The 26,889-nt window shown below is 39.8% G+C and overlaps 1 protein-coding gene across 1 annotated transcript in view; it reads right to left on the bottom strand.

Moving 5' to 3' along the window:
• Positions 1-26,889, bottom strand: part of MTHFD1L (methylenetetrahydrofolate dehydrogenase (NADP+ dependent) 1 like) — a 1,099,716-nt gene that overhangs the window by 935,797 nt on the left and 137,030 nt on the right. Inside the window, exon 7 of the mRNA XM_053711891.1 lies at positions 2,868-3,041. Coding sequence (XP_053567866.1) covers positions 2,868-3,041 — 174 coding nt within the window. The remainder of the gene's footprint in view (positions 1-2,867; positions 3,042-26,889) is intronic.

A 26,889-nucleotide genomic window follows, 5' to 3' on the forward strand; every position in this document is an offset into this window, starting at 1 on the left:
TTTACCGACTGCTCCTGTGCACAATACTAATTTACTTGTTTGTTAAATAACAGATTGGAGACGTAAGTAGCTAGGACAGGTACATCAAGCAGCTTTTAAAAACTTGTTTTAAGCTAGCTTCATATGTGTAATTCCTGTCCCGGGACCTACTCATACCTATCCATCTGTATAATCAATAACCAATATCCCTTACGAACTTTGGATCGTATAACACTCTTGGGAACTGCAAAAGGTTATCCATACCGGAACATCCTTTGAACTACAACCCGGACCTGCTTGAATTCACACGGGGATCATTGCATCCTCCACGGCTCACAGACAGCTGCAATAACTTTCAACACCGAGGAGAGAAGAGAACTAAAATTCCGGAGTTCATTTTTACAACTAAGTTTGTATAGAACAATTGTTCCTTGGACACTGTTTGACACAGTTTACGATATAAACAGGACGACACAGGTTTTTTATATATGTGTGATGTATTTCATTTTCATTTTGCTTAGATAAAGACACATACTTACATACACATTGCAATTTTTATCGCATTTTTATGATTGTTTTTTAGATGCCGGCATCATCAATTTTATAATTAATTTTATATTCATTGTTATAATAATTCATGGAATAATATTATTGTTATAAGATATAATCTAGTTATTTGGATCTATTTAGGGACCGCTTCAGTTTATTAAGATACAGTCTATTGCTATTAGCTTCTTCTAGAAATATTAATACTCATTTTTTAATCTCTAAGTTGCTCTCTGTCTGAGCGCCACCCAGAACCACTTCTTTTCCGTTTGTACTTTATTGGGTTTTATGAGGTTTTAACCCATTAACACTTTCTGGGTATAGGCATTAGAGTAGCAGAGTGTTGTATCTCTATAAACGCCCCGTTTCTTTTGCACCTAACTTTACCATCGCCTTGCAACTGATACAGGCAAAGAGAAAGACTGGGGATTGTGGGTAAGGGAGTGGTATTTAACAGCTTTGCTGTGGTTCTCTTTGCCTCCTCCTGCTGGTCAGGAGTTATATTCACAACAGTAATTATGGTGATCCGTGGACTCACAGTGTCAAGAAATAAATAAATGTAATAACATTAAAAGAAATAGAGCTTTTTGGCAATAAACACCAGAGGTAGATTTGGAGCACACAGAGAGGTAGCCATATGGAAAAGTATCTCATGCCCACTGTTAAATATGGTGGTTGTTCTTTAATGTTTTCGGGCTATTTTTCTGCCAGAAATACATGGCATCATGGACTCTATCAAATATCAACAGATATTAAATGAACACCTGACTGCCTCTGCCAGGATGCTTAAAATTGGCTGGACGATCCAAAACATACATCAAAACACACAGAAATGGTTTAGTGACCACAAAATCAAGGTCCTGCAATAGCCATCCCAGTCCCCTGACTTGAACCCCATAGAAAACTTGTGGGTGAACTGAAGAGGAGAGTCCACCAGTGTCAACTTCAAAATTTGAAGGATCTGAAGAGATTCTGTATGGAGGAATGGTCTCAGATGGCTTGCTAAGTATTCTCTAATCTCATCAGGCATTATAGGAAACAACTCAAAGCTGTTCTCTCAACAAAAGGGAGGTAGCACAAAGCATTGACTAAAAGGGTGGCAATAATTGTGCCACACATATATTTAGAAAAATATATTTTTTGAATAAACCTGTGTTGTGTTTGCAATTGTTTGATATCAATGAGAGCAGAGTATTTGTATGTACTTTTTGAACAAAAGATCAAAAGGTTAAAGACAATATTTCACAGCCTTTGTTCATATTTGCCAAGGGTGCCAATATTAGTGGAGGGGAGGGCTCTAAATGTAATGGAGCTATTTGTGAACAATTTAATATACTCCAGCAGGTAAACTGGATCATTGGGAACTAATTAAAATAAAAGGAGTGGTTATTTTCTTCTCTAATTCAAATATTTTCTAATTCAAACATAGGTCCTTATGAATTGTAATAGCTTATAACATAAAACATTCTAAACAAATGCAGAATTTTATATTTCACAAAAGTATGCCCTTTTAAAGAACCCATCCCTAATTAGAAACAGATTTCTCTTTCCTTTGCTCTATATCAAGATGAATACTGAACAACTTTATGTATGATCTTCAAACGAAATCACACTTACTATTAATCAAAAAGCAGAAAATTGCTCTGATATTCGGCACCAAATTTTGTTACGCTTTTGTACTAAAAGCCAAAAATGGACTGACATCACTAATCTATGAAAATTATATATGGTTACTGCACTGTTTTTCTTCTGCATTCCCCTGATTGTCTACGGAGCCTACACTGTGTCACTCAAGCTAATTGCCTTTGAAAATAGCATTATATTTGAATATTAAGCAGTAATCACAGTATAAATGAGATATTATGCAGATAGAGCAAATATCAACTGATTTGGACTTTCAGGACCAAAGTGAACAGCATATTTGCTAATTTAAAGGGATATGAAACCTAAACATTTTCAATCATAATTCAGATAGAACATACCATTTTAAACAACTTTACAATTGAATTATATTATTAAATGTGCTGCATTATCTTGACATCCTTTATTGAAGAACAGTAATACACTATTGAGAGGTAGCTAAACACATCAGGTGAACCAATGACGAGAGAGGCATTTATGTGCAGCCACCAATCAGCAGCTAACTGCTAAGCCTACCTAGGTATGATTTTCAACAAAGGCTACTAATAGAACAAAGCAAATTAGATAAATAAAATAGAATGTTATTTAAAAAATTGTATTCACTATCTGAATCATGAGAAACATTTTGACTTTCATGCTCCTTTAACAATGACCATTTAAATAGAACAAGGACATGAAAATAGAATCAAATATAGTCTTACCCAGCAACCAAGACGTATTTTCCGTCTGGCTGTTCTTTCAACCTTTCCAAAAGGGACAGACACACTTTGGCTTTGGAACGGCCATAGACTTCAATTTCATCTGCAAGCAATCCTATCTCCTTGGCAAGGACTTCAACAGCTTTTGGACTCTGTCCACGGGAAATCTCAATATCACTATTAAAAAGAACACAAGGCAGATCTCAGCTTAGGTGGTCAGCCTTTTAGATTAAAAACACACAACAACAACGCAAAGAAGATAGAGGATGCAATTTTAAACAACTTTCCAATTTACTTATATTAAGGGCTAGATTACAAGTGGAGTGCAAAATATCGCTTTGCGATATTTGCTCTCCATTGAGTAATAACAGTGCATTCATTACAAGTTAGCCGCAATGCGAACGCAGCCTCGTGTTCGGATTGCTGGGAAGCATTGCACTCACAAGAGTGCGCTTCCATAGGTTCCAGTGGGAGCATTGTACTCATGCTGTGAGACGCGCAGTGATGGCAGCAGATTGTAAATAAATATATATATATATATATATATATATATGTATATATGTATATGACTAAATACATATATATTTATGTGTGTTAAATGTGTGTATATTCACATATAAACACAAATATAAAATGTATATATTCATAAACATATATATTTACAGGGAACACACAGTTCCCATAGACCGCAAAGCAGTTTTTTTTCTAGCATCCAACACCCACCCACTTTAAACACCCCAAAACTGCTAAGTGCAGTTACTTTCATCTTTATTTTTTAATAAAGTATATTACACTTATCTGATTTCTGGTTAAATTTTATAAGCGCTAATTGCTACTGCAAGCTCACAGTAGCAATAACCAGCCAATTGTTATCTAGGCCTAAATATTTTGTACCATTTATTGAAGAGTAAACCTAGGTAGGCTCATTGAAGCTTAGGTGTCTGCACATGACTTTTGCATTGTATGGCAGCAGTTTGAAACTATGTATAACATTGTTATAAATAATGTTGCAAACACTGCTGCCAAATGGCTAAAGAAATGTGCACACTCCTGAGTTCATCTAGGATTATTTTTTAACAAAAAGATAACTTCTCAAAACTGATAAAAAATAATTGCATATTTTATACTATCCATTTAAGTTAAATTTTGATTTTAATGTCACATTAATTTAAATAAACTTAATTGTATAACCTAATTTGGAACTGACACAAGGTAAGAATCTGAAGATACATTTTTATATGGCTGTATAGTAGTGCAAGTATATTTAACGTTTGAAAAGAGCTCTCATAAGTCATGATTTTCAACTGCTACTACCTCGATTATCAAAAAGTTAAATACATGAAATGTGGTAGTTTTGGATTGGTCATTTCCACAAAATGAAAATTTGAATGAAATAAATGCAGCAAATTTAAGACAGATACAGGGCTCATTTAAAAGGATAGTGAGCCCAAAATGTTCATGATTTAAATAGAACATACAATTTTAAACAACTTTCCAATTTACTTCTATTATCAAATTTGCTTCATTCTTTTGTTATCCATTGCTAAAGGAACAGCATTGCACTACTGGCAGAAAGCTAAACACATCTAGTTAGCCAATCACAAGAGACAAATGTGTGCAGGCACCAATAAGCAGCAGCTCCCACTGGTGTATGATATGTGCGTATTCTTTTGCAACAAGGGATACTATGAGAACGAAGAACATTTGAAAAGATAAGTGAATTTAAAAGTGTCTTAAAATGACATTCTATCTGAAGCATGCAAGTTTAATTTGGTCTTTTCTATCCCTTTAATATTCGTCTCCATGGTGAAAGAAGAAAAATAAAAAAAAGTTTAGTTACAGCTATAGCGCAAATGATTTAACAGTTCTGCTTCAATTTTGTAAAGTTGAATGAATCCGCAGTTAAAAGAAAGTATGTAAATGCAGCAGTTTTTATAAAGATATTTGTATTTACACATAAAAAATGCTTGACATTAAAAAACATAATTTATACTTACCTGATAAATTTATTTCTCTTGTAGTGTATCCAGTCCACGGATCATCCATTACTTATGGGATATTCTCCTTCCCAACAGGAAGTTGCAAGAGATCACCCACAGCAGAGTTGCTATATAGCTCCTCCCCTAACTGCCATATCCAGTCATTCGACCGAAAACATGCAGAGAAAGGAAAAACCATAGGATGCAGTGGTGACTGTAGTTTAAATGAAAAAATTACCTGCCTTAAAAGGACAGGGCGGGCCGTGGACTGGATACATTACAAGAGAAATAAATTTATCAGGTAAGTATAAATTATGTTTTCTCTTGTTAAGTGTATCCAGTCCACGGATCATCCATTACTTATGGGATACCAATACCAAAGCTAAAGTACACGGATGATGGGAGGGACAAGGCAGGTACTTAAACGGAAGTTACCGCTGCCTATAAAAATCCTTTCTCCCAAAAATAGCCTCCGAAGAAGCAAAGAATCAAATTTGTTAAATTTGAAAAAGTATAAAACGCAGACCAAGACTCCGTCTTGTAAATCTGTTCAACAGAAGCCTCATTTTTAAAAAGGCCCAAGTGAAAACCATAGCTCTAGTAGAATGAGCTGTAATCCCTTCAGGAGGCTGCTGTCCAGCAGTCTCCTAAGCTAAATGAATTGTGCTTTTTTTTAAAACCAAAAGACAGAGAGGTTGCTGAAGTCTTTGACCTCTCCTCTGACCAGAATAGACAACAAACAAGGTGAATGTTTGATGAAGATCTGTAGTAGCTTGTAAGTAAAACTTTAAAGCACGAACCACGTCCAAATTGTGTAATAGACGTTCCTTCTTTGAAGAAGGATAAGGGTACAAGAATTGAACAACAATTTCTTGAGTGATATTCTTGTTAGATACCACCTTAGGTAAAAACCCAGGTTGGTACACAGGACCACCTTATCCGTACGGAGGACCAGATAAGGAGAATTACATTGTAACGCAGATAACTCGGAGACTCTACGAGCCGAGAAAATAGCTACCCAAAAGGAACTTTCCAAGATAAAAGTTTGATATCTATGGAATGAAAAGGGTTCAAACGGAACTCCTTGAAGAACCTTAAGAACCAGGTTTAAGCTCCATGGCGGAGCAACAGTTTTAAACACAGGCTTGGTTCTAACCAAAGCCTGACCAAATGCCTGAACATCTAGAATACCTGCCAGACGCTTGTGCAAAAGAATAGACAGAGTAGAAATCTGTCCTTTTAAGGAACTAGCTGACAACCCTTTTCTCAAAATCATCGTGGAGAAAAGATAATATCCTTGGAATCCCGAATTTACTCCATGAGAAACCCTTGGATTCATAACAATAAGATATTTACACCATATCTATGTTCATTTTCCTAGAGACAGGATTTCATGCCTGTATTAAGGTATCAATGACTGACCCGGAGAAGCCATGCTTTGATAACATCAAGCGTTCAGTCTCCAGGCAGTCCTTCTCAGATTAGTTATATTTAGATGGTTGAAAAGACCCTGAGGTAGAGGGTCCTGTCTCAGAAACAGAGACCGTGGTGGAAAGGATGACATGTCCACCAGATCTGTATACCAGGTCCTGCGTGGCCACGCAGGCGCTGCCAAAAACACCAAAGCACTCTCCTGCTTGATCTTGTGTAAACACCTCCGGAGGGAATCCCACTCCTCCAGATGAAAAGTCTTACGACTTAGAAAATCCGCCTCCCAGTTCTCAACACCTGGGATATGGATAGCTGACAGACAAGAGAGAGTCTCTGTCCAGTGAATTATTTTAAGACTGCTAACATCGCTAGGAAACTATGTTCCCCCTTGATGGATGATGTAAGCCACAGTCGTGATACTGTCCGACTGAAAAATGATGTACCTCAGAGTTGCTAACTGAGGCCAAGTCTGAAGAGCATGGAATACCGCTCCCAGTTCCAGAATATATCTTAGAAGGAGGGTCTCCTCCTGAGTCCACTATCCCTGAGCCTTCAGGGAGTTCCAGACTGTATCCCAACCTAAAAGGCTGGCATCTGTTGTAACAATTGTCCCATCTGACCTGCGGAAAGTCATACCCTTGGACAGATGGACCCGAGATAGTCCCCAGAGAAGAGAATCTCTGGTCTCTTGGTACAGATTTAACAGGAGAACAAATCTTTGTAATCCCCGTTCCTCTGACTGAGTCTGCATAGTTGCAGCGGTCTGAAATGAAGGCGTGCAAACGGTACTATGTCCCTTGCCGCTACCATTAAGCCAATTACATTCATATACTGAGCCACCAAAGGGCGCGGATGGAATGAAGAACACAACAGAAATTTAGAAATTTTGACAACCTGGACTCCGTCAGGAAAATTTTCATTTCTACAAAATCTATCAGAATCCCTAGGAGGGAAACCCTTGAGATTGGGGATAGAGAACTCTTCCTGTTCACTTTTCCACCCATGCAATCTCAGAAATGCCAGTACTACGTCCGTATGAGACTTGGAAACTTGGATATTTGACGCCTGTATCAGGATGTCATCTAAATAAGGGGCCACTTCTATGCCCCGCGGCCTAAGGACCGCCAAAGCGACCCCAGAACCTCTATAAAGATTCTTGGGGCTGTAGTTAACCCTAAAGGAAAGAACTACAAAACTGGTAATGCCTGTTTAAAAAGGCAACCTGAAAAACCGATGGTAATCTTTCTGCATCGTAATGTGAGGATAAGCATCCTTCAAATCCATTGTAGCCCTCTATTGACTCTCCTGGATCATAGTTAAGATGGTACGAATAGTTTCCAACTTAAATGATGGAATTCTAAGGAATTTGTTTAAGATCTTTAAATCCAAAATAGATTTGAAGGTTCCCTCTCCTTGGGAACCACAAACAGATTTGAGTAAAAACTCTATCCCTGTTCCTCCCCTGGAACTGGATGGGTCTCGTACACAGTGTAAGAATGCCTCTTTCTTTATCTGGTTTGCAGGTAATTGTGAAAGGTGAAATCTCCCCTTCTTTGGGGGGAGCTTTGAAATCCAGAAGATATCTCTGGGATATAATTTCCAATGCCCAGGGATCCTGGGCCTCTCTCTCACGTCCACGCCTGGGCGAAAGATGAAAGTCTGCCCCCTACAGGATCCGTTACCGGATAGGGAGCCGTTCTACCTGCTGTCTTAGAGGCAGCAGCAGGCTCCTTGGCCTGCTTATCTTTGTTCCAGGTCTGGTTGTCACCAGACCGTCTTGGAGTTTCGAAAATTAGACTTTTTTGTTCCTGAGGAAGGGCATTACCTTTTCCTCCAGTGATATTAGTAATAATCTCCTTCAAACCAGGCCCGAATAGGGTCTGCCCCTTAAAAGGGAGTGAAGTAGCTTATTTATTAAAGTCACGACAGCTGACCATAATATAAGCCCTAGCGCTGTGCACGCCAGCATAGTAAAAACAGAATTCTTAGCCGTTCGTTTAGTCAAAAGAAAACAAGGCATCAGAAAAAAAGGAATTAGCTAGCTTAAGTGCTCTAAGCTTGTCAAGTATTCATTCAATGGAGTCGCTACCTGTAAAGCCTCAACCAGAGACTCAAACCAGAACGCAGCAGCAGCAGTGACAAAAGCAATGCATGCAAGGGGCTACCGGATAAAACCTTGTTGAATAAACATTTTCTAAAAAAGCACAACTGTCCTCGACAGGGCTAGTGATACGCTTAGCTAGAGTAGAAACTCTTCTCTCCACCTTAGGGACCGTCTGCCATAAGTCCCGTGTGGTGGCATCTGTTAGAAACAGTTTTCTAAAAATAGGAGGGGAAGAGAACGGCACACCTGGTCTATCCCATTCCTTATTAATAATTTCTGTAAACCTCTTTAGGTATTGAAAGAAAACATAATTTATGTAAGAACTTACCTGATAAATTCATTTCTTTCATATTAGCAAGAGTCCATGAGCTAGTGACATATGGGATATACATTCCTACCAGGAGGGGCAAAGTTTCCCAAACCTCAAAATTCCTATAAATACACCCCTCACCACACCCACAATTCAGTTTAACGAATAGCCAAGAAGAGGGGTGATAAAAAAAGTGCGAAAGCATATAAAATAAGGAATTGGAATAATTGTGCTTTATACAAAATCATAACCACCACAAAAAAAGGGCGGGCCTCATGGACTCTTGATAATATGAAAGAAATGAATTTATCAGGTAAGTTCTTACATAAATTATGTTTTCTTTCATGTAATTAGCAAGAGTCCATGAGCTAGTGACATATGGGATAATGACTACCCAAGATGTGGATCTTTCCACACAAGAGTCACTAGAGAGGGAGGGATAAAATAAAGACAGCCAATTCCTGCTGAAAATAATCCACACCCAAAATAAAGTTTAATGAAAAATATAAGCAGAAGATTCAAACTGAAACCGCTGCCTGAAGTACTTTTCTACCAAAAACTGCTTCAGAAGAAGAAAATACATCAAAATGGTAGAATTTAGTAAAAGTATGCAAAGAGGACCAAGTTGCTGCTTTGCAAATCTGATCAACCGAAGCTTCATTCCTAAGCGCCCAGGAAGTAGAAACTGACCTAGTAGAATGAGCTGTAATTCTCTGAGGCAGAGTTTTACCCGACTCAACATAGGCAAGATGAATTAAAGATTTCAATCAAGATGCCAAAGAAATGGCAGAAGCTTTCTGGCCTTTTCTAGAACCGGAAAAGATAACAAATAAACTAGAAGTCTGTCGGAAAGATTTAGTAGCTTCAACATAATATTTCAAAGCTCTAACAACATCCAAAGAATTCAACGATTTCTCCTTAGAATTCTTAGGATTAGGACATAATGAAGGAACCACAATTTCTCTACTAATGTTGTTGGAATTCACAACTTTAGGTAAAAATTGAAAAGAAGTTCGCAACACTGCCTTATCCTGATGAAAAATCAGAAAAGGAGACTCACAAGAAAGAGCAGATAATTCAGAAACTCTTCTGGCAGAAGAGATGGCCAAAAGGAACAAAACTTTCCAAGAAAGTAATTTAATGTCCAATGAATGCATAGGTTCAAACGGAGGAGCTTGAAGAGCTCCCAGAACCAAATTCAAACTCCAAGGAGGAGAAATTGACTTAATGACAGGTTTTATACGAACCAAAGCTTGTACAAAACAATGAATATCAGGAAGAATAGCAATCTTTCTGTGAAAAAGAACAGAAAGAGCAGAGATTTGTCCTTTCAAGGAACTTGCAGACAAACCTTTATCTAAACCATCCTGAAGAAACTGTAAAATTCTCGGAATTCTAAAAGAATGCCAGGAAAAATGATGAGAAAGACACCAAGAAATGTAAGTCTTCCAGACTCTATAATATATCTCTCTAGATACAGATTTACGAGCCTGTAACATAGTATTAATCACAGAGTCAGAGAAACCTCTTTGACCAAGAATCAAGCGTTCAATCTCCATACCTTTAAATTTAAGGATTTCAGATCCTGATGGAAAAAAGGACCTTGTGACAGAAGGTCTGGTCTTAACGGAAGAGTCCACGGTTGGCAAGAGGCCATCCGGACAAGATCCGCATACCAAAACCTGTGAGGCCATGCCGGAGCTACCAGCAGAACAAACGAGCATTCCTTCAGAATTTTGGAGATTACTCTTGGAAGAAGAACTAGAGACGGAAAGATATAGGCAGGATGATACTTCCAAGGAAGTGATAATGCATCCACTGCCTCCGCCTGAGGATCCCGGGATCTGGACAGATACCTGGGAAGTTTCTTGTTTAGATGGGACGCCATCAGATCTATTTCTGGAAGTTCCCACATTTGAACAAACTGAAGAAATACCTCTGGGTGAAGAGACCATTCGCCCGGATGTAACGTTTGGCGACTGAGATAATCCGCTTCCCAATTGTCTATACCTGGGATATGAACCGCAGAGATTAGACAGGAGCTGGATTCCGCCCAAACCAAAATTCGAGATACTTCTTTCATAGCCAGAGGACTGTGAGTCCCTCCTTGATGATTGATGTATGCCACAGTTGTGACATTGTCTGTCTGAAAACAAATGAACGATTCTCTCTTCAGAAGAGGCCAAAACTGAAGAGCTCTGAAAATTGCACGGAGTTCCAAAATATTGATCGGTAATCTCACCTCCTGAGATTCCCAAACTCCTTGTGCCGTCAGAGATCCCCACACAGCTCCCCAACCTGTGAGACTTGCATCTGTTGAAATTACAGTCCAGGTCGGAAGCACAAAAGAAGCCCCCTGAATTAAACGATGGTGATCTGTCCACCATGTTAGAGAGTGTCGAACAATTGGTTTTAAAGATATTAATTGAGATATCTTTGTGTAATCCTTGCACCATTGATTCAGCATACAGAGCTGAAGAGGTCGCATGTGAAAACGAGCAAAGGGGATCGCGTCCGATGCAGCAGTCATAAGACCTAGAATTTCCATGCATAAGGCTACCGAAGGGAATGATTGTGACTGAAGGTTTCGACAAGCTGCAATCAATTTTAGACGTCTCTTGTCTGTTAAAGACAGAGTCATGGACACTGAATCCATCTGGAAACCCAGAAAGGTTACCCTTGTCTGAGGAATCAATGAACTTTTTGGTAAATTGATCCTCCAACCATGATCTTGAAGAAACAACACAAGTCGATTTGTATGAGATTCTGCTAAATGTAAAGACTGAGCAAGTACCAAGATATCGTCCAAATAAGGAAATACCACAATACCCTGTTCTCTGATTACAGATAGAAGGGCACCGAGAACCTTTGTAAAAATTCTTGGAGCTGTAGCTAGGCCAAACGGCAGAGCCACAAACTGGTAATGCTTGTCCAGAAAAGAGAATCTCAGGAACTGATAATGAACTGGATGAATCGGAATATGCAGATATGCATCCAGTAAATCTATTGTGGACATATAATTCCCTTGCTGAACAAAAGGCAAGATAGTCCTTACAGTTACCATCTTGAACGTTGGTATCCTTACATAACGATTCAATATTTTTAGATCCAGAACTGGTCTGAAGGAATTCTCCTTCTTTGGTACAATGAAGAGATTTGAATAAAACCCCATCCCCTGTTCCGGAACTGGAACTGGCATAATTACTCCAGTCAACTCTAGATCTGAAACACAATTCAGAAATGCTTGAGCTTTTACTGGATTTACTGGGACACGGGAAAGAAAAAATCTCTTTGCAGGAGGTCTCATCCTGAAACCAATTCTGTACCCTTCTGAAACAATGTTCTGAATCCAAAGATTGTGAACAGAATTGATCCAAATTTCTTTGAAAAAACGTAACCTGCCCCCTACCAGCTGAGCTGGAATGAGGGCCGCACCTTCATGTGGACTTAGAAGCAGGCTTTGCCTTTCTAGCTGGCTTGGATTTATTTCAGACTGGAGATGGTTTCCAAACTGAAACTGCTCCTGAGGATGAAGGATTAGGCTTTTGTTCTTTGTTGAAACGAAAGGAACGAAAACGATTATTAGCCCTGTTTTTACCTTTAGATTTTTTATCCTGTGGTAAAAAAGTTCCTTTCCCACCACTAACAGTTGAAATAATAGAATCCAACTGAGAACCAAATAATTTGTTACCCTGGAAAGAAATAGAAAGTGTAGATTTAGAAGCCATATCAGCATTCTAAGTCTTAAGCCATAAAGCTCTTCTAGCTAAAATAGCTAGAGACATAAACCTGACATCAACTCTAATAATATCAAAAATGGCATCACAGATATTATTATTCTTCTTCAGCATGCTAATAATTTTATCATGAGAATCATGATGTGTTACTTGTTGCGCTAAAGTTTCCAACCAAAAAGTTGAAGCTGCAGCAACATCAGCCAAAGATATAGCAGGTCTAAGAAGATTACCTGAACACAGATAAGCTTTTCTTAGAAAGGATTCAATTTTCCTATCTAAAGGATCCTTAAACGAAGTACCATCTGACGTAGGAATAGTAGTACGTTTAGCAAGGGTAGAAATAGCCCCATCAACTTTAGGGATTTTGTCCCAAAATTCTAATCTGTCAGACGGCACAGGATATAATTGCTTAAAACGTTTAGAAGGAGTAAATGAATTACCCAATGTATCCCATTCATTGGAAATTACTGCAGAAATAGCATTAGGAACAGGAAAAACTTCTGGAATAACCACAGGAGATTTAAATACCTTATCCAAACGTTTAGAATTAGTATCAAGAGGACCAGAATCCTCTATTTCTAAAGCAATTAGTACTTCTTTAAGTAAAGAACGAATAAATTCCATTTTAAATAAATATGAAGATTTATCAGCATCAACCTCTGAGACAGAATCCTCTGAACCAGAAGAATCATTAGAATCAGAATGATGATGTTCATTTAAAAATTCATCTGTAGGGAGAGAAGTTTTAAAAGATTTTTTACGTTTACTAGAAGGAGAAATAACAGACATAGCCTTCTTTATGGATTCAGAAACAAAATCTCTTATGTTATCAGGAACATTCTGCACCTTAGATGTTGAGGGAACTGCAACAGGCAATGGTACTTTACTAAAGGAAATATTATCTGCATTAACAAGTTTGTCATGACAATCAATACAAACAACAGCCGGAGAAATAGCTACCAAAAGTTTACAGCAGATACACTTAGCTTTGGTAGATCCAGCACTAGACAGCGATTTTCCTGTAGTATCTTCTGACTCAGATGCAACGTGAGACATCTTGCAATATGTAAGAGAAAAAACAACATATAAAGCAAAATTGATCAAATTCCTTAAATGACAGTTTCAGGAATGGGAAAGAATGCCAAAGAACAAGCTTCTAGCAACCAGAAGCATTAAAAAATGAGACTTAAATAATGTGGAGACAAAAGCGACACCCATATTTTTTAGCGCCAAATCAGACGCCCACATTATTTGGCGCCTAAATGCTTTTTTGGCGCCAAAAATGACGCCACATCCGGAACGCCGACATCTTTGGCGCAAAATAACGTCAAAAAATGACGCAACTTCCGGCGACACGTATGACGCCGGAAACGGAAAATAATTTTTGCGCCAAAAAAGTCCGCGCCAAGAATGACGCAATAAAATGAAGCATTTTCAGCCCCCGCGAGCCTAACAGCCCACAGGGAAAAAAAGAGTCAAATTTTTGAAGGTAAGAAAAAAAAATGATTAATTCAAATGCATTATCCCAAATATGAAACTGACTGTCTGAAAAATAAGGAAAGTTGAACATTCTGAGTCAAGGCAAATAAATGTTTGAATACATATATTTAGAACTTTATAAACAAAGTGCCCAACCATAGCTTAGAGTGTCACAGAAAATAAGATTTACTTACCCCAGGACACTCATCTACATGTTTGTAGAAAGCCAAACCAGTACTGAAACGAGAATCAGCAGAGGTAATGGTATATATAAGAGTATATTGTCGATCTGAAAAGGGAGGTAAGAGATGAATCTCTACGACCGATAACAGAGAACCTATGAAATAGACCCCGTAGAAGGAGATCACTGCATTCAAATAGGCAATACTCTCTTCACATCCCTCTGACATTCACTGCACGCTGAGAGGAAAACCGGGCTCCAAATTGCTGCGGAGCGCATATCAACGTAGAATCTAGCACAAACTTACTTCACCACCTCCATCGGAGGCAAAGTTTGTAAAACTGAATTGTGGGTGTGGTGAGGGGTGTATTTATAGGCATTTTGAGGTTTGGGAAACTTTGCCCCTCCTGGTAGGAATGTATATCCCATATGTCACTAGCTCATGGACTCTTGCTAATTACATGAAAGAAACATCAGTACACACCGGCACTGTATAGTATCTATTCAGTCTACACAATTTCTAGCACTGTAATTGTAAACCAGTCATTCAGAGCTGCTAAAACCTCCCTGAGCAACAAGTGGAGGATCTTAAGCATAAATTTTAAATATAGAAATATCGGAATCAGGTTAAATCATCTCCCCTGAATCACAAATATGACCGACTGCATATAGTGAGGCAGTAACAGACATGGTTCTTGTCATCTGTATGCTCTGTATCTATCCCCAGAGCTATCTCGCTTTCCTTTAATTTCAGGTAGTCTGACTAATACCGCTTCCAGAGTATTATTCATAACTTTCGCCATGTCTTGTAAAATAAACGCTATAAGCGCCCTTGATGTACTAGGCGCCATTTGAGCGTGAATACCTGGAGCGGGAGTCGAAGAGTCTGACACGTGGGGAGAGTTAGTCGGCATAACTTCCCCCTCGACAGAATCCTCTGGTGATAATGTTTTTAAAGACAAAAAATTATCTTTATTGTTTAACATGAAATCAGTACATCTGGTACACATTCTAAAATGGGGTTCCACCATGGCTTTTAAACATAATGAACACAGAGCTTCCTCTATGTCAGACATGTTAGAACAGACTAATAATGAGACTAGTAAGCTTGGAAAACACTTTAAATCAAGTTAACAAGCAAATATAAAAAACGTTACTGTGCCTTTAAGAGAAACAAATTTTGTCAGCATTTGAAAAACATTGTAAAAAGGCAGTAAATCAAACGAAATTTTTACAGTATATGTAATAAGTTCACAGAGCATTGCACCCACTTGCAAATGGATGATTAACCCCTTAATGCAAAAAAACAGATCAAAAAAACCACAGACGTTTAACAGGCACAACAAAACTGCCACAGCTGAGCTGTGGATTACCTTCCCTATAAACGATTTTGGAAGTCTTTTTAGCCCTTTAGAGATGTCCTGTAGTATTCAAAGGACTGCTGAGGGAATCTGGATGATTCATTTTGTAAATTTAACTGTGCAAAAAAGCTCTAAATTAGATCCCTCCCACTCATATTACAACAGTGGGAAACCTCAGTTAACTGTTGCTATGCAGAAATTAAGCCAGCCATGTGGAAAAATTATGCCCCAATAAACCTTATCACCAATGTACCTCAAAAAAACGATTAAACATGCCAGCAAACGTTTTTAAAACAACCTTCTTTTAAAGAGTATGTATCTCTATCAATAAGCCTGTCTTGCTTTCCCTGCATTAAGGCTTAAATTAGATTATTTCAGTATCAGCAGCATTTTCATAGTCAATTCCATTCCTTAGAAAATTACTTTACTGCACATACATTAATAAGCCTGCTAACAGTCGCTTTCACTGCATTAAGGCTTTACTTATATTAATTTGGTAACAGCAGCATTTTCTTAGTCAATTCCATTCCTTAGAAAATTGTTTTACTGCACATACCTCATTTGCAGGAAAACCCGCACGCTGTCCCCCATCTGAAGTTTACCTCACTCCTCAGAATGTGTGAGAAAACAGCCAGTGGATCTTAGTTACTTCTGCTAAGATCATAGAAAAACGCAGGCAGATTCTTCTTCCAAATACTGCCTGAGAGAAAAACAGCACACTCCGGTGCCATTTAAAAATAACAAACTTTTGATTGAAGAAATAAATTAAGTATAAAACACCACTCCTCTCGTGGACCTCCTTCAATGTTGAGAAGTTGCAAGAGAATGACTGGATATGGCAGTTAGGGGAGGAGCTATATAGCAACTCTGCTGTGGGTGATCTCTTGCAACTTCCTGTTGGGAAGGAGAATATCCCATAAGTAATGGATGATCCGTGGACTGGATACACTTAAGAGAAAAGGGGCATAAAACCCACATTTTTACTTTCATGATTCACATAGAGTATAAATCTTGTTTTAATAGTGTTAAAGTAACACAAAACCCAATTTTTTTTCTTTCATGATTCAGATAGACCCCAAATTTTTTTAAGTCTTATTATAATTTTTTTACCGTTCACTTGCTATCTTTATTTGAAAAAGCAGGAATGTGACCATAGGAGTCAGATAATTTTTGGTTCAGCACCTGGGTAGTGCTTGCTGATTGGTGGGTAAATTTAGCTGAACCAAAAATGGGCAGGTTCATATGCTAACATTTCTGCTTTTTCAAATAAAGATAGCAAGTGAACGGAAAAAAAATTATAATAAGACTTAAAAAAATTTGGGGTCTATCTGAATCATGAAAGAAAAAAAATTGGGTTTTGTGTTACTTTAACACTATTAAAACAAGATTTATACTTACCAATAAATAAATCAATCAATCTCTTTACATTCAGTAAAAGCAAATAAGTTAGAAAAGACTTAACGTTGTGTCCATAGCAAATGCATCTAAGTCCCTGATTCTGGTGCAATACCTGGCAAAGTTTCAGATTTTCCTTGTTGCCTTCATATATCCGGAAACCCCATTTCTGAGAAACTTACAAAAGCAAATTCACGTGGACAGACCATAACTCAGGATGAATTCCCCCAACACATCAGGAAATCTGTCTCAAGTGTTTAAATGAGTTGGAATAGGATTAGAAAATCAAAATCACACTAAAACACATTTACGCTAAACTGGGGAATTAACTCAGATGTATCAGCATGAATTTGATAAAGGAGTCTACAGATTTTAAGAGCCAAAATTACTGCTAGTATGGATGACTCTTGAGACCTCCACCTTCACTTAGCTGATTCAGTACAGTGCCAGTATGCAAACTCAGGCATCCAGAGAGAGAACAGTCCGGTTTGGTTGCAGTAAAATCTTTCCCTTGCAATACCTGCAGCTAACCTATCCCTCCCTGCAGCATCCCAGAATACCAAGTTACTCAGAGCTTGAGTGAACTACAGTGGGCAATTGCTTAACAATATAAAACATAATAAAAGATGAAGTGCCTAGAATATGCTATTGCTTTGCTGAAAACTGTGCAGAGGCTTATGCAGCAACAAATATATGGAGGGAGAACATACTGTGCTAGGATGGAGTTTGCCGTCTTATAATAGGAGCCCCAACCTAGATATTTATCTACTATAGCCCCTCATCCTTCCGAGACAAACCATCACGAGTGCCCTTTTTTGCCTACCTGATTCCCACGTCTCTAGCTGGAGGGATCTTGATGCCGTCTACATCTCGGACCTATATAACCATACTAACGAGCTATCCTATAATGGAGTCTGCGAGAAATTGCAAGTCCCGACCTTTCTGAGATTTGAGACCTTTCGACTCTGTTCCATAGTCAGATCATGGGGTTTCCCTAAAAAGAATATTAGAGTAGCCACGACATGGGAGCAGAGAGGGTCACAACCCCTTAGACTTAAAAGGTACTCTCTCCTTCCATTATGACCTATTACTTACTCCTTCATCCCAACATAAAATCTCCCAGCACACAGCCTGGGAGAAAGAATTGAATTTCACGGCCGACGCTGACTCCTGGTACAGAGAACTAATTTTCACTAAGAGGTTACTACATTGCTCGACCCTATGGGAACTACACTATAAGCTGACAGTCCGCTGGCACTTAGTTCCGGCCACATTACATAAGATATACAGCACCCATCCACCCACCCACTTGCTGGAGAGGATGTGGACAACTAGGATCTCAGGCCCATGTTTGGTGGTTTTGTCCTAAGATAGCACCAGTTTGGACTCAGATCTTTGACATTTTACATTCGCTAGGCATTACAACTATACTGAGCCCGCAAACATGTCTTCTCCATCTACACTTTCTGAATATTTCCTCAGCACAAAAAGCCTTGACCATCTACATACTCATGTCTACTAAACTAGAAATTGCGAAAGCAAGGAAGCTCCCCACTCCCCCCTCCATTTTCTTTTAAAAATGGAGGCGTACTCTTACTCAATGCAGGATAAACTAGACTACTATTATGAGATTTTGTCTCCTTGGTGCGAAAAATGTCCCCCCTGAATTGGGTTAATCCCGGCAGAATATCCCTACAATCTTCATTCCCACCCGAACTTTCTACTCTTCTCTCCTCGCCTTCCCTACTGAGATCTCCACTATGTCTCATTCTGTTCACGCTCCAATAAACTGTGAGAGTTATTACATTGTATTATTTTGTTTTGTATGGTATGCGGTTTACAATGTAAAGTTAAATGAAAAATGAGAAAAATCAATCCAGAAAAGCAACATCTTGATGAAGGTTATATTAAGATCTATGGATATATTATTTGTCTGTTCTCTCACCTCACTTAACTAAGTGTATTGAAAAACAGAATTTATGCTTACCTGATAAATTACTTTCTCCAACGGTGTGTCCGGTCCACGGCGTCATCCTTACTTGTGGGATATTCTCTTCCCCAACAGGAAATGGCAAAGAGCCCAGCAAAGCTGGTCACATGATCACTCCTAGGCTCCGCCTTCCCCAGTCATTCGACCGACGTAAAGGAGGAATATGCATAGGAGAAATCATATGATACCGTGGTGACTGTAGTTAGAGAAAATAATTCATCAGACCTGATTAAAAAACCAGGGCGGGCCGTGGACCGGACACACCGTTGGACAAAGTAATTTATCAGGTAAGCATAAATTCTGTTTTCTCCAACATAGGTGTGTCCGGTCCACGGCGTCATCCTTACTTGTGGGAACCAATACCAAAGCTTTAGGACACGGATGATGGGAGGGAGCAAATCAGGTCACCTAGATGGAAGGCACCACGGCTTGCAAAACCTTTCTCCCAAAAATAGCCTCAGAAGAAGCAAAAGTATCAAATTTGTAAAATTTGGTAAAAGTGTGCAGTGAAGACCAAGTCGCTGCCTTACATATCTGATCAACAGAAGCCTCGTTCTTGAAGGCCCATGTGGAAGCCACAGCCCTAGTGGAATGAGCTGTGATTCTTTCAGGAGGCTGCCGTCCGGCAGTCTCATAAGCCAATCGGATGATGCTTTTAAGCCAAAAAGAGAGAGAGGTAGAAGTTGCTTTTTGACCTCTCCTTTTACCAGAATAAACAACAAACAAGGAAGATGTTTGTCTGAAATCCTTTGTAGCCTCTAAATAGAATTTTAGAGCACGAACTACATCCAAATTGTGCAACAAACGTTCCTTCTTTGAAACTGGATTCGGACACAAAGAAGGCACAACTATCTCCTGGTTAATGTTTTTGTTAGAAACAACTTTCGGAAGAAAACCAGGTTTAGTACGCAAAACCACCTTATCTGCATGGAACACCAGATAAGGAGGAGAACACTGCAGAGCAGATAACTCTGAAACTCTTCTAGCAGAAGAAATTGCAACCAAAAACAAAACTTTCCAAGATAATAACTTAATATCTACGGAATGTAAGGGTTCAAACGGAACCCCTTGAAGAACTGAAAGAACTAAATTGAGACTCCAAGGAGGAGTCAAAGGTTTGTAAACAGGCTTGATTCTAACCAGAGCCTGAACAAAAGCTTGAACATCTGGCACAGCCGCCAGCTTTTTGTGAAGTAAAACAGATAAAGCAGAAATCTGTCCCTTCAAAGAACTTGCAGATAATCCTTTCTCCAAACCCTCTTGTAGAAAGGATAGAATCTTAGGAATTTTTATCTTGTTCCATGGGAATCCTTTCGGTTCGCACCAACAGATATATTTTTTCCATACTTTATGGTAAATTTTTCTAGTTACAGGCTTTCTAGCCTGAATAAGAGTATCAATGACAGAATCTGAGAACCCACGCTTTGATAAAATCAAGCCTTCAATCTCCAAGCAGTCAGTTGGAGTGAGGCCAGATTCGGATGTTCGAACGGACCTTGAACAAGAAGGTCCCGTCTCAAAGGTAGCTTCCATGGTGGAGCCGATGACATATTCACCAGGTCTGCATACCAAGTTCTGCGTGGCCACGCAGGAGCTATCAAGATCACCGAAGCCCTCTCCTGATTGATCCTGGCTACCAGCCTGGGAATGAGAGGAAACGGTGGGAATACATAAGCTAGGTTGAAGGTCCAGGGCGCTACTAGTGCATCTACTAGAGTCGCCTTGTGATAACAAAGCACAAAAAACGTTTTAAAATAAAACCGTTACTGTCACTTTAAATTTTAAACTGAACACACTTTATTACTGAATATGTGCAAAAGTATGAAGGAATTGTTCAAAATTCACCAAAATTTCACCAGTGTCTTAAAGCCTTAAAAGTATTGCACACCAAATTCCTAGTGGAACAGGATGAATCACTCCCATTTTTAACAGGTCTTCTACACAATGTAAGAATGCCTGTCTTTTTATTTGGTCTGAAGACAATTGAGACCTGTGGAACCTTCCCCTTGGGGGTAGTTCCTTGAATTCCAGGAGATAACCTTGAGAAACTATTTCTAGTGCCCAAGGATCCTGAACATCTCTTGCCCAAGCCTGAGCGAAGAGAGAGAGTCTGCCCCCCACCAGATCCGGTCCCGGATCGGGGGCCAGCATCTCATGCTGTCTTAGTAGCGGTAGCAGGCTTCTTGGCCTGCTTACCTTTGTTCCAGCCTTGCATCGGTCTCCAGGCTGGCTTGGTTTGAGAAGAATTACCCTCTTGCTTAGAGGATGTAGAATTTGAGGCTGGTCCGTTTCTGCGAAAGGGACGAAAATTTGTTTTATTTTTAGCCTTAAAAGACCTATCCTGAGGAAGGGCGTGGCCCTTTCCCCCAGTGATGTCTGAAATAATCTCTTTCAAGTCAGGGCCAAACAGCGTTTTCCCCTTGAAAGGGATGTTAAGCAATTTGTTCTTGGAGGACACATCCGCTGACCAAGACTTTAGCCAAAGCGCTCTGCGCGCCACAATAGCAAAACCTGAATTTTTCGCCGCTAATCTAGCTAATTGCAAAGTGGCGTCTAAGGTAAAAGAGTTAGCCAATTTAAGTGCTTGAACTCTGTCCATAACCTCCTCATAAGAAGATGCTTTATTGAGCGACTTTTCTAGTTCTTCGAACCAGAAACACGCTGCTGTAGTGACAGGAACAATGCATGAAATTGGTTGTAGAAGGTAACCTTGCTGAACAAACATCTTTTTAAGCAAACCCTCTAATTTTTTATCCATAGGATCTTTGAAAGCACAACTATCTTCTATAGGGATAGTGGTGCGTTTGTTTAGAGTAGAAACCGCCCCCTCGACCTTGGGGACTGTCTGCCATAAGTCCTTCCTGGGGTCGACCATAGGAAATAATTTCTTAAATATAGGGGGAGGGACAAAAGGTATGCCGGGCCTTTCCCATTCTCTTATAAAGTAATCGTTTTAGCCCAGAAAAATGTCTACCAGTCTTTAAAGCCCTTGTGAAGCCCTTTATTCTTATATTTAAAACTAAGAAAATGGCTTACCGGATCCCATAGGGAAAATGACAGCTTCCAGCATTACCAAGTCTTGTTAGAAATGTGTCATACCTCAAGCAGCAAAAGTCTGCTCACTGTTTCCCCCAACTGAAGTTAATTCATCTCAACAGTCCTGTGTGGAAACAGCCATCGATTTTAGTAACGGTTGCTAAAATCATTTTCCTCTTACAAACAGAAATCTTCATCTCTTTTCTGTTTCAGAGTAAATAGTACATACCAGCACTATTTTAAAATAACAAACTCTTGATTGAAGAATAAAAACTACATTTAAACACCAAAAAACTCTTAGCCATCTCCGTGGAGATGTTGCCTGTGCAACGGCAAAGAGAATGACTGGGGAAGGCGGAGCCTAGGAGGGATCATGTGACCAGCTTTGCTGGGCTCTTTGCCATTTCCTGTTGGGGAAGAGAATATCCCACAAGTAAGGATGACGCCGTGGACCGGACACACCTATGTTGGAGAAATTTCTACTTTGACTATAGTAACGACTGTTTAGTTAGGTGCCATACTACTAGAAGTGAGCTTCCATTTACTGTTTTCAGGTGTAATGTTGTCACCTGTATCTTTGTGTTGTTTTTGACTCGCAGATTTGTTGCGTATATTTGATGTTATTGAAATTTATCAATAAAAAAAAACTTTATTTAACCCCTTGACAACTGACGTACCAGGTACGTCATGCAAAAACTAACTGTTAATGACAATAGACGTACCTGGTACGTCAGTTGTCTAACAGAGTGCTGGAAGTGATCACAATCGCTTCCAGCAGCTCTGAGGGTATTGCAGTGATGCCTCGATATGGAGGCATCCTGCAATACCCCTTTACTCTGTGGCCCTCTCTGCACCGGTAGCGATGGTGCCAATGGTGCTGTTGTCCGGGTGGGAGGAGGGAGCTTGCACGCGCGTGCACGATGCGTGCGCACGGGGTGGGGCGTGTGCACGTGGGGCGCGTGCACTGGGGCGCACGTGCACGTATTAGCCACACTGACACCAATGAAGGCAGAAAGGGAAAAAAAAAATATATATTTTTTTTTACATATAAAAGGATCTGGGAGGGGGACGGGGTGGGGGTATTGTGGGGGGGCTGCTACACTACAGAAATAATAATAAATAAAAAAAAAGTTATAAATAAAATTAAAATAATTTGGTTTGTGGGGCCAAACTGGGTACTGGCAGACAGCTGCCAGTACCCAAGATGGCGGTAATTAGGTAGGGGAAAATCAGGGAGGTTGGTGCTAAGGCAGGGGTCCATCACAACTAAAATATTTTATTATTTTTATTTAAAAAAAAATAAAAAAACTCTTTTATTTAGTACTGGCAGACTTTCTGCCAGTACTTAAGATGGCGGGAACAATTGTGGGGTGGGGGAGGGAAGAGAGCTGTTTGGGAGGGATCAGGGGGTGGGATGTGTCAGGTGGGAGGCTGATCTCTAAAATTAACCCTGCAAGCTCCCTACAAGCTACCTAATTTAACCCCTTCACTGCTGGGCATAATTCACATGTGGTGCGCAGCAGCATTTAGCGGCCTTCTAATTACCAAAAAGCAACGCCAAAGCCATATAAGTCTGCTATTTCTGAACAAAGGGGATCCCAGAGAAGCTTTTACAACATTTTCTGCCATAATAGCACAAGCTGTTTGTAAATAATTTCAGTGAGAAACCTAAAATTGTGAAAAATGTAAAGGTTTTTTTTTTTTTTATTTGCTCGCATTTGGCGGTGAAATGGTGGCATAAAATATACCAAAATGAGCCTAGATCAATACTTGGAGTTGTCTACTACACTACACTAAAGCTAAAATTAACCCTACAAGCTCCCTAATTAACCCCTTCACTCCTGGGCATAAAACACGTGTGGTGCGCAGCGGCATTTAGCGGCCTTCTAATTACCAAAAAGCAACCACAAAGCCATATAAGTCTGTTATTTCTGAAAAAGGGGATCCCAGAGAAGCATTTACAACCATTTGTGCCATAATTGCAGAAGCTGTTTGTAAATAATTTCAGTGGGAAACCTAAAGTTTGTGAAAAAGTGAACTTTTTTTTTTTTTATCACATTTGGCGGTGAAATGGTGGCATGAAATATACCAAAATGGGCCTAGATCAATACTTTGGGATGTCTTCTAAAACAAAATATATACATGTCAAGGGATATTCAGGTATTCCTGACAGATATCAGGGTTCCAAAGTAACTAGTGCTAATTTTGAAAAAAAGTGGTTTGGAAATAGCAAAGTGCTACTTGTATTTATTGCCCCATAAATTGCAAAAAAAGCAAAGAACGTGTAAACATTGGGTATTTCTAAACTCAGGACAAAATTTATAAACTATTTAGCATGGGTGTTTTTTGGTGATTGTAGATGTGTAACAGATTTTGGGGGTCAAAGTTAGAAAAAGTGTGTTTTTTTCCATTTTTTCCTCATATTTTATCATTTTTTTTAGTAAATTATAAGATATGATGAAAATAATGGTATCTTTAGAAAGTCCATTTAATGATGAGAAAAACGGTATATAATATGTGTGGGTACAGTAAACGAGTAAGAGGAAAATTACAGCTAAACGCAAACACTGCAGAAATGTAAAAATAGCCATTGTCATTAAGGGTAAGAAAATTGAAAAATGGTCCGGTCATTAAGGGGTTAAAAAAAAAAAAAAAAAAAAAAAAAAAAAAAAAAAGATATTTACGCCATATCTTATGGTAAATCTTTCTAGTAACAGGCTTAATTGCCTGAATCAAGGTATCTATGACCGAATCAGAAAACCCTCGCTTAGATAAAATCAAGTGTCCAATCTCCAAGCAGTTAACTGCAGAGAAACTAGATTCAGAAGATGGAAGGGTCCCTGAATGAGAAGGTCTTTCCTCAATGGAAGCTTCCACGGAGGCTGGGATGACATGTCCACCAGATCGGCATACCAAGTCCTGCGAGGCCACGCAGGGGCGATGAGTATCACCGAAGCCCTCTCCTGTTTGACTCAAGCAATCACCCGGGGAAGGAGAGCAAATGGAGGGAACACACAAGCTAGGCTGAAGAACCAAGGCACTGCCAAGGCATCTATCAGCTCAACCTGGGGATCCCTGGACCTGGACCCGTATCTCGGAAGCTTGGCATTCTGGCGAGATGCCATGAGATCCAACTCTGGCCTGCCCCATCTGAGAATCAGTTCGGCAAATACCTCCGGATGGAGTTCCCACTCTCCCGGATGAAATGTCTGTCTGCTCAGAAAATCTGCTGGGATGTGGATCGCGGATAGATGGCAAGAGTGAGACTCTGCCCACTGAATTATCCTGGCTACTTCTGTCATCGCTAAGGAACTTCTTGTTCCCCCCTGATGATTGATGTAGGCCACCGTTGTTACGTTACCCAATAGGCTGGCGTCCGTTGTCACTATCACCCATGAGGGTCTGAGAAAGCATGTCCCCTGGGATAGATGATCCAGTCACAACCACCATAGAAGAGATTCCCTTGTCTCCTGATCCAGATGTATTTGAGGAGACAAATTTGTATAATCTCCATTCCACTGTCTGAGCATGTTCAGTTGCAGAGGCCTGAGATGAAACCGAGCAAATGGAATGATGTCCATTGCCGCTACCATCAATCCAATTACCTCCATGCACTAAGCCACTGACGGCCGAGGATTGGTCTGAAGGGCTCGGCATGTGTTCAGAATCTTTAATTTTCTGACCTCCGTCAAAAATATTTTCATGGATAGAGAGTCGATTAGAGTTCCCAAGAAAGGAACCCGTGTCTGTGGAACTAAAGAACTCTTCTCCAGATTTACCTTCCACCCATGAGTCCTCAGGAAGGACAGAACAATGTCGGTATGAGACTTTGTTAGCTGGTAAGACGACGCCTGGATCAGAATATCGTCCAGATAAGGCGCCACTACAATGCCCCGCGGTCTCAAAACCGCTAGCAGCGACCATAGAACCTTTGTGAAAATTCTGGGTGCCGTGGCCAGACCAAAAGGAAGAGCCACGAACGGAAAGTGTTTGTCTAGAAAGGCAATCCTCAGGAACTTGTGATGATCTCTGTGGATAGGAACATGAAGATATGCATCCTTTAGATCCACGGTAGTCATAAATTGACCCTCCTGGATCAATGGAAGAATGGTACGAATAGTTTCCATCTTGAAAGATGGAACTCTGAGAAACTTTAGACTCTTGAGATCTAAGATAGGTCTGAAAGTTCCCTCTTTTTTTGGAACTACAAACAGATTTGAATAAAATCCCTGTACGTTCCTGAATTGGAATGGGACAAATTACTCCCATGGAGGATAGGTCTCTTACACAGCGTAAGAACGCCTCTCTCTTTATCTGGTCTACAGACAATCGAGAAAGAAGGAATATTTCTCTGTGGGAAGCATTTCTGAACTCCAGTTTGTATCCCTGGGATACTATATCTATTGCCTAAGGATCCTGAACGTCTCTTATCTAAGCCTGGACAAAAAATTATAGTCTGCCCCCCACTAGATCCGGTCCCAGATCGGGGGCCGTCCCTTCATGATGACTTCGTGGCAGCAATGGGTTTCTTGGGTTGTTTGCCCTTGTTCCAAGCCTGGTTGGGCCTCCACGTGGACTTGGGTTTAGAATAGCCCCCCCCCCTGTTTAGTTGAAGGGGAAGAGGGGGTTCCCTTGAAATTTCGAAAGGAATGAAAATTACTCTGCCGACCCCTCTGTTTTGATTTCTTACCCTGAGGGAGGAGGTGACTCTTACCTCCCGTGATGTCAGAAATGATTTCTTTCAAGTCAGGACCAAACAAGGTATTTCCCTTGTAAGGAATAGCCAAAAGCTTAGTTTTGGATGACACGTCAGCAGACCATAAGGCCCTACGTGCTAAGATTGAAAAACCTGAGCTCTTAGCTGCCAATTTAGTAATTTGCAGAGAAGCATCTGTCACAAAGGAATTAGCCAGCTTAAGGGCTTTAATTCTGTCCTGTATCTCTTCCAAAGGAGTCTCAGTTTTAAGAGATTTCTCCAGAGCATCAAACCAATAAGCAGCCGCCGTGGTAACCGTGATGATG

This window comes from Bombina bombina, chromosome 4 (assembly GCF_027579735.1).
Source record: "Bombina bombina isolate aBomBom1 chromosome 4, aBomBom1.pri, whole genome shotgun sequence".
Classification (NCBI taxonomy): domain Eukaryota; kingdom Metazoa; phylum Chordata; class Amphibia; order Anura; family Bombinatoridae; genus Bombina; species Bombina bombina.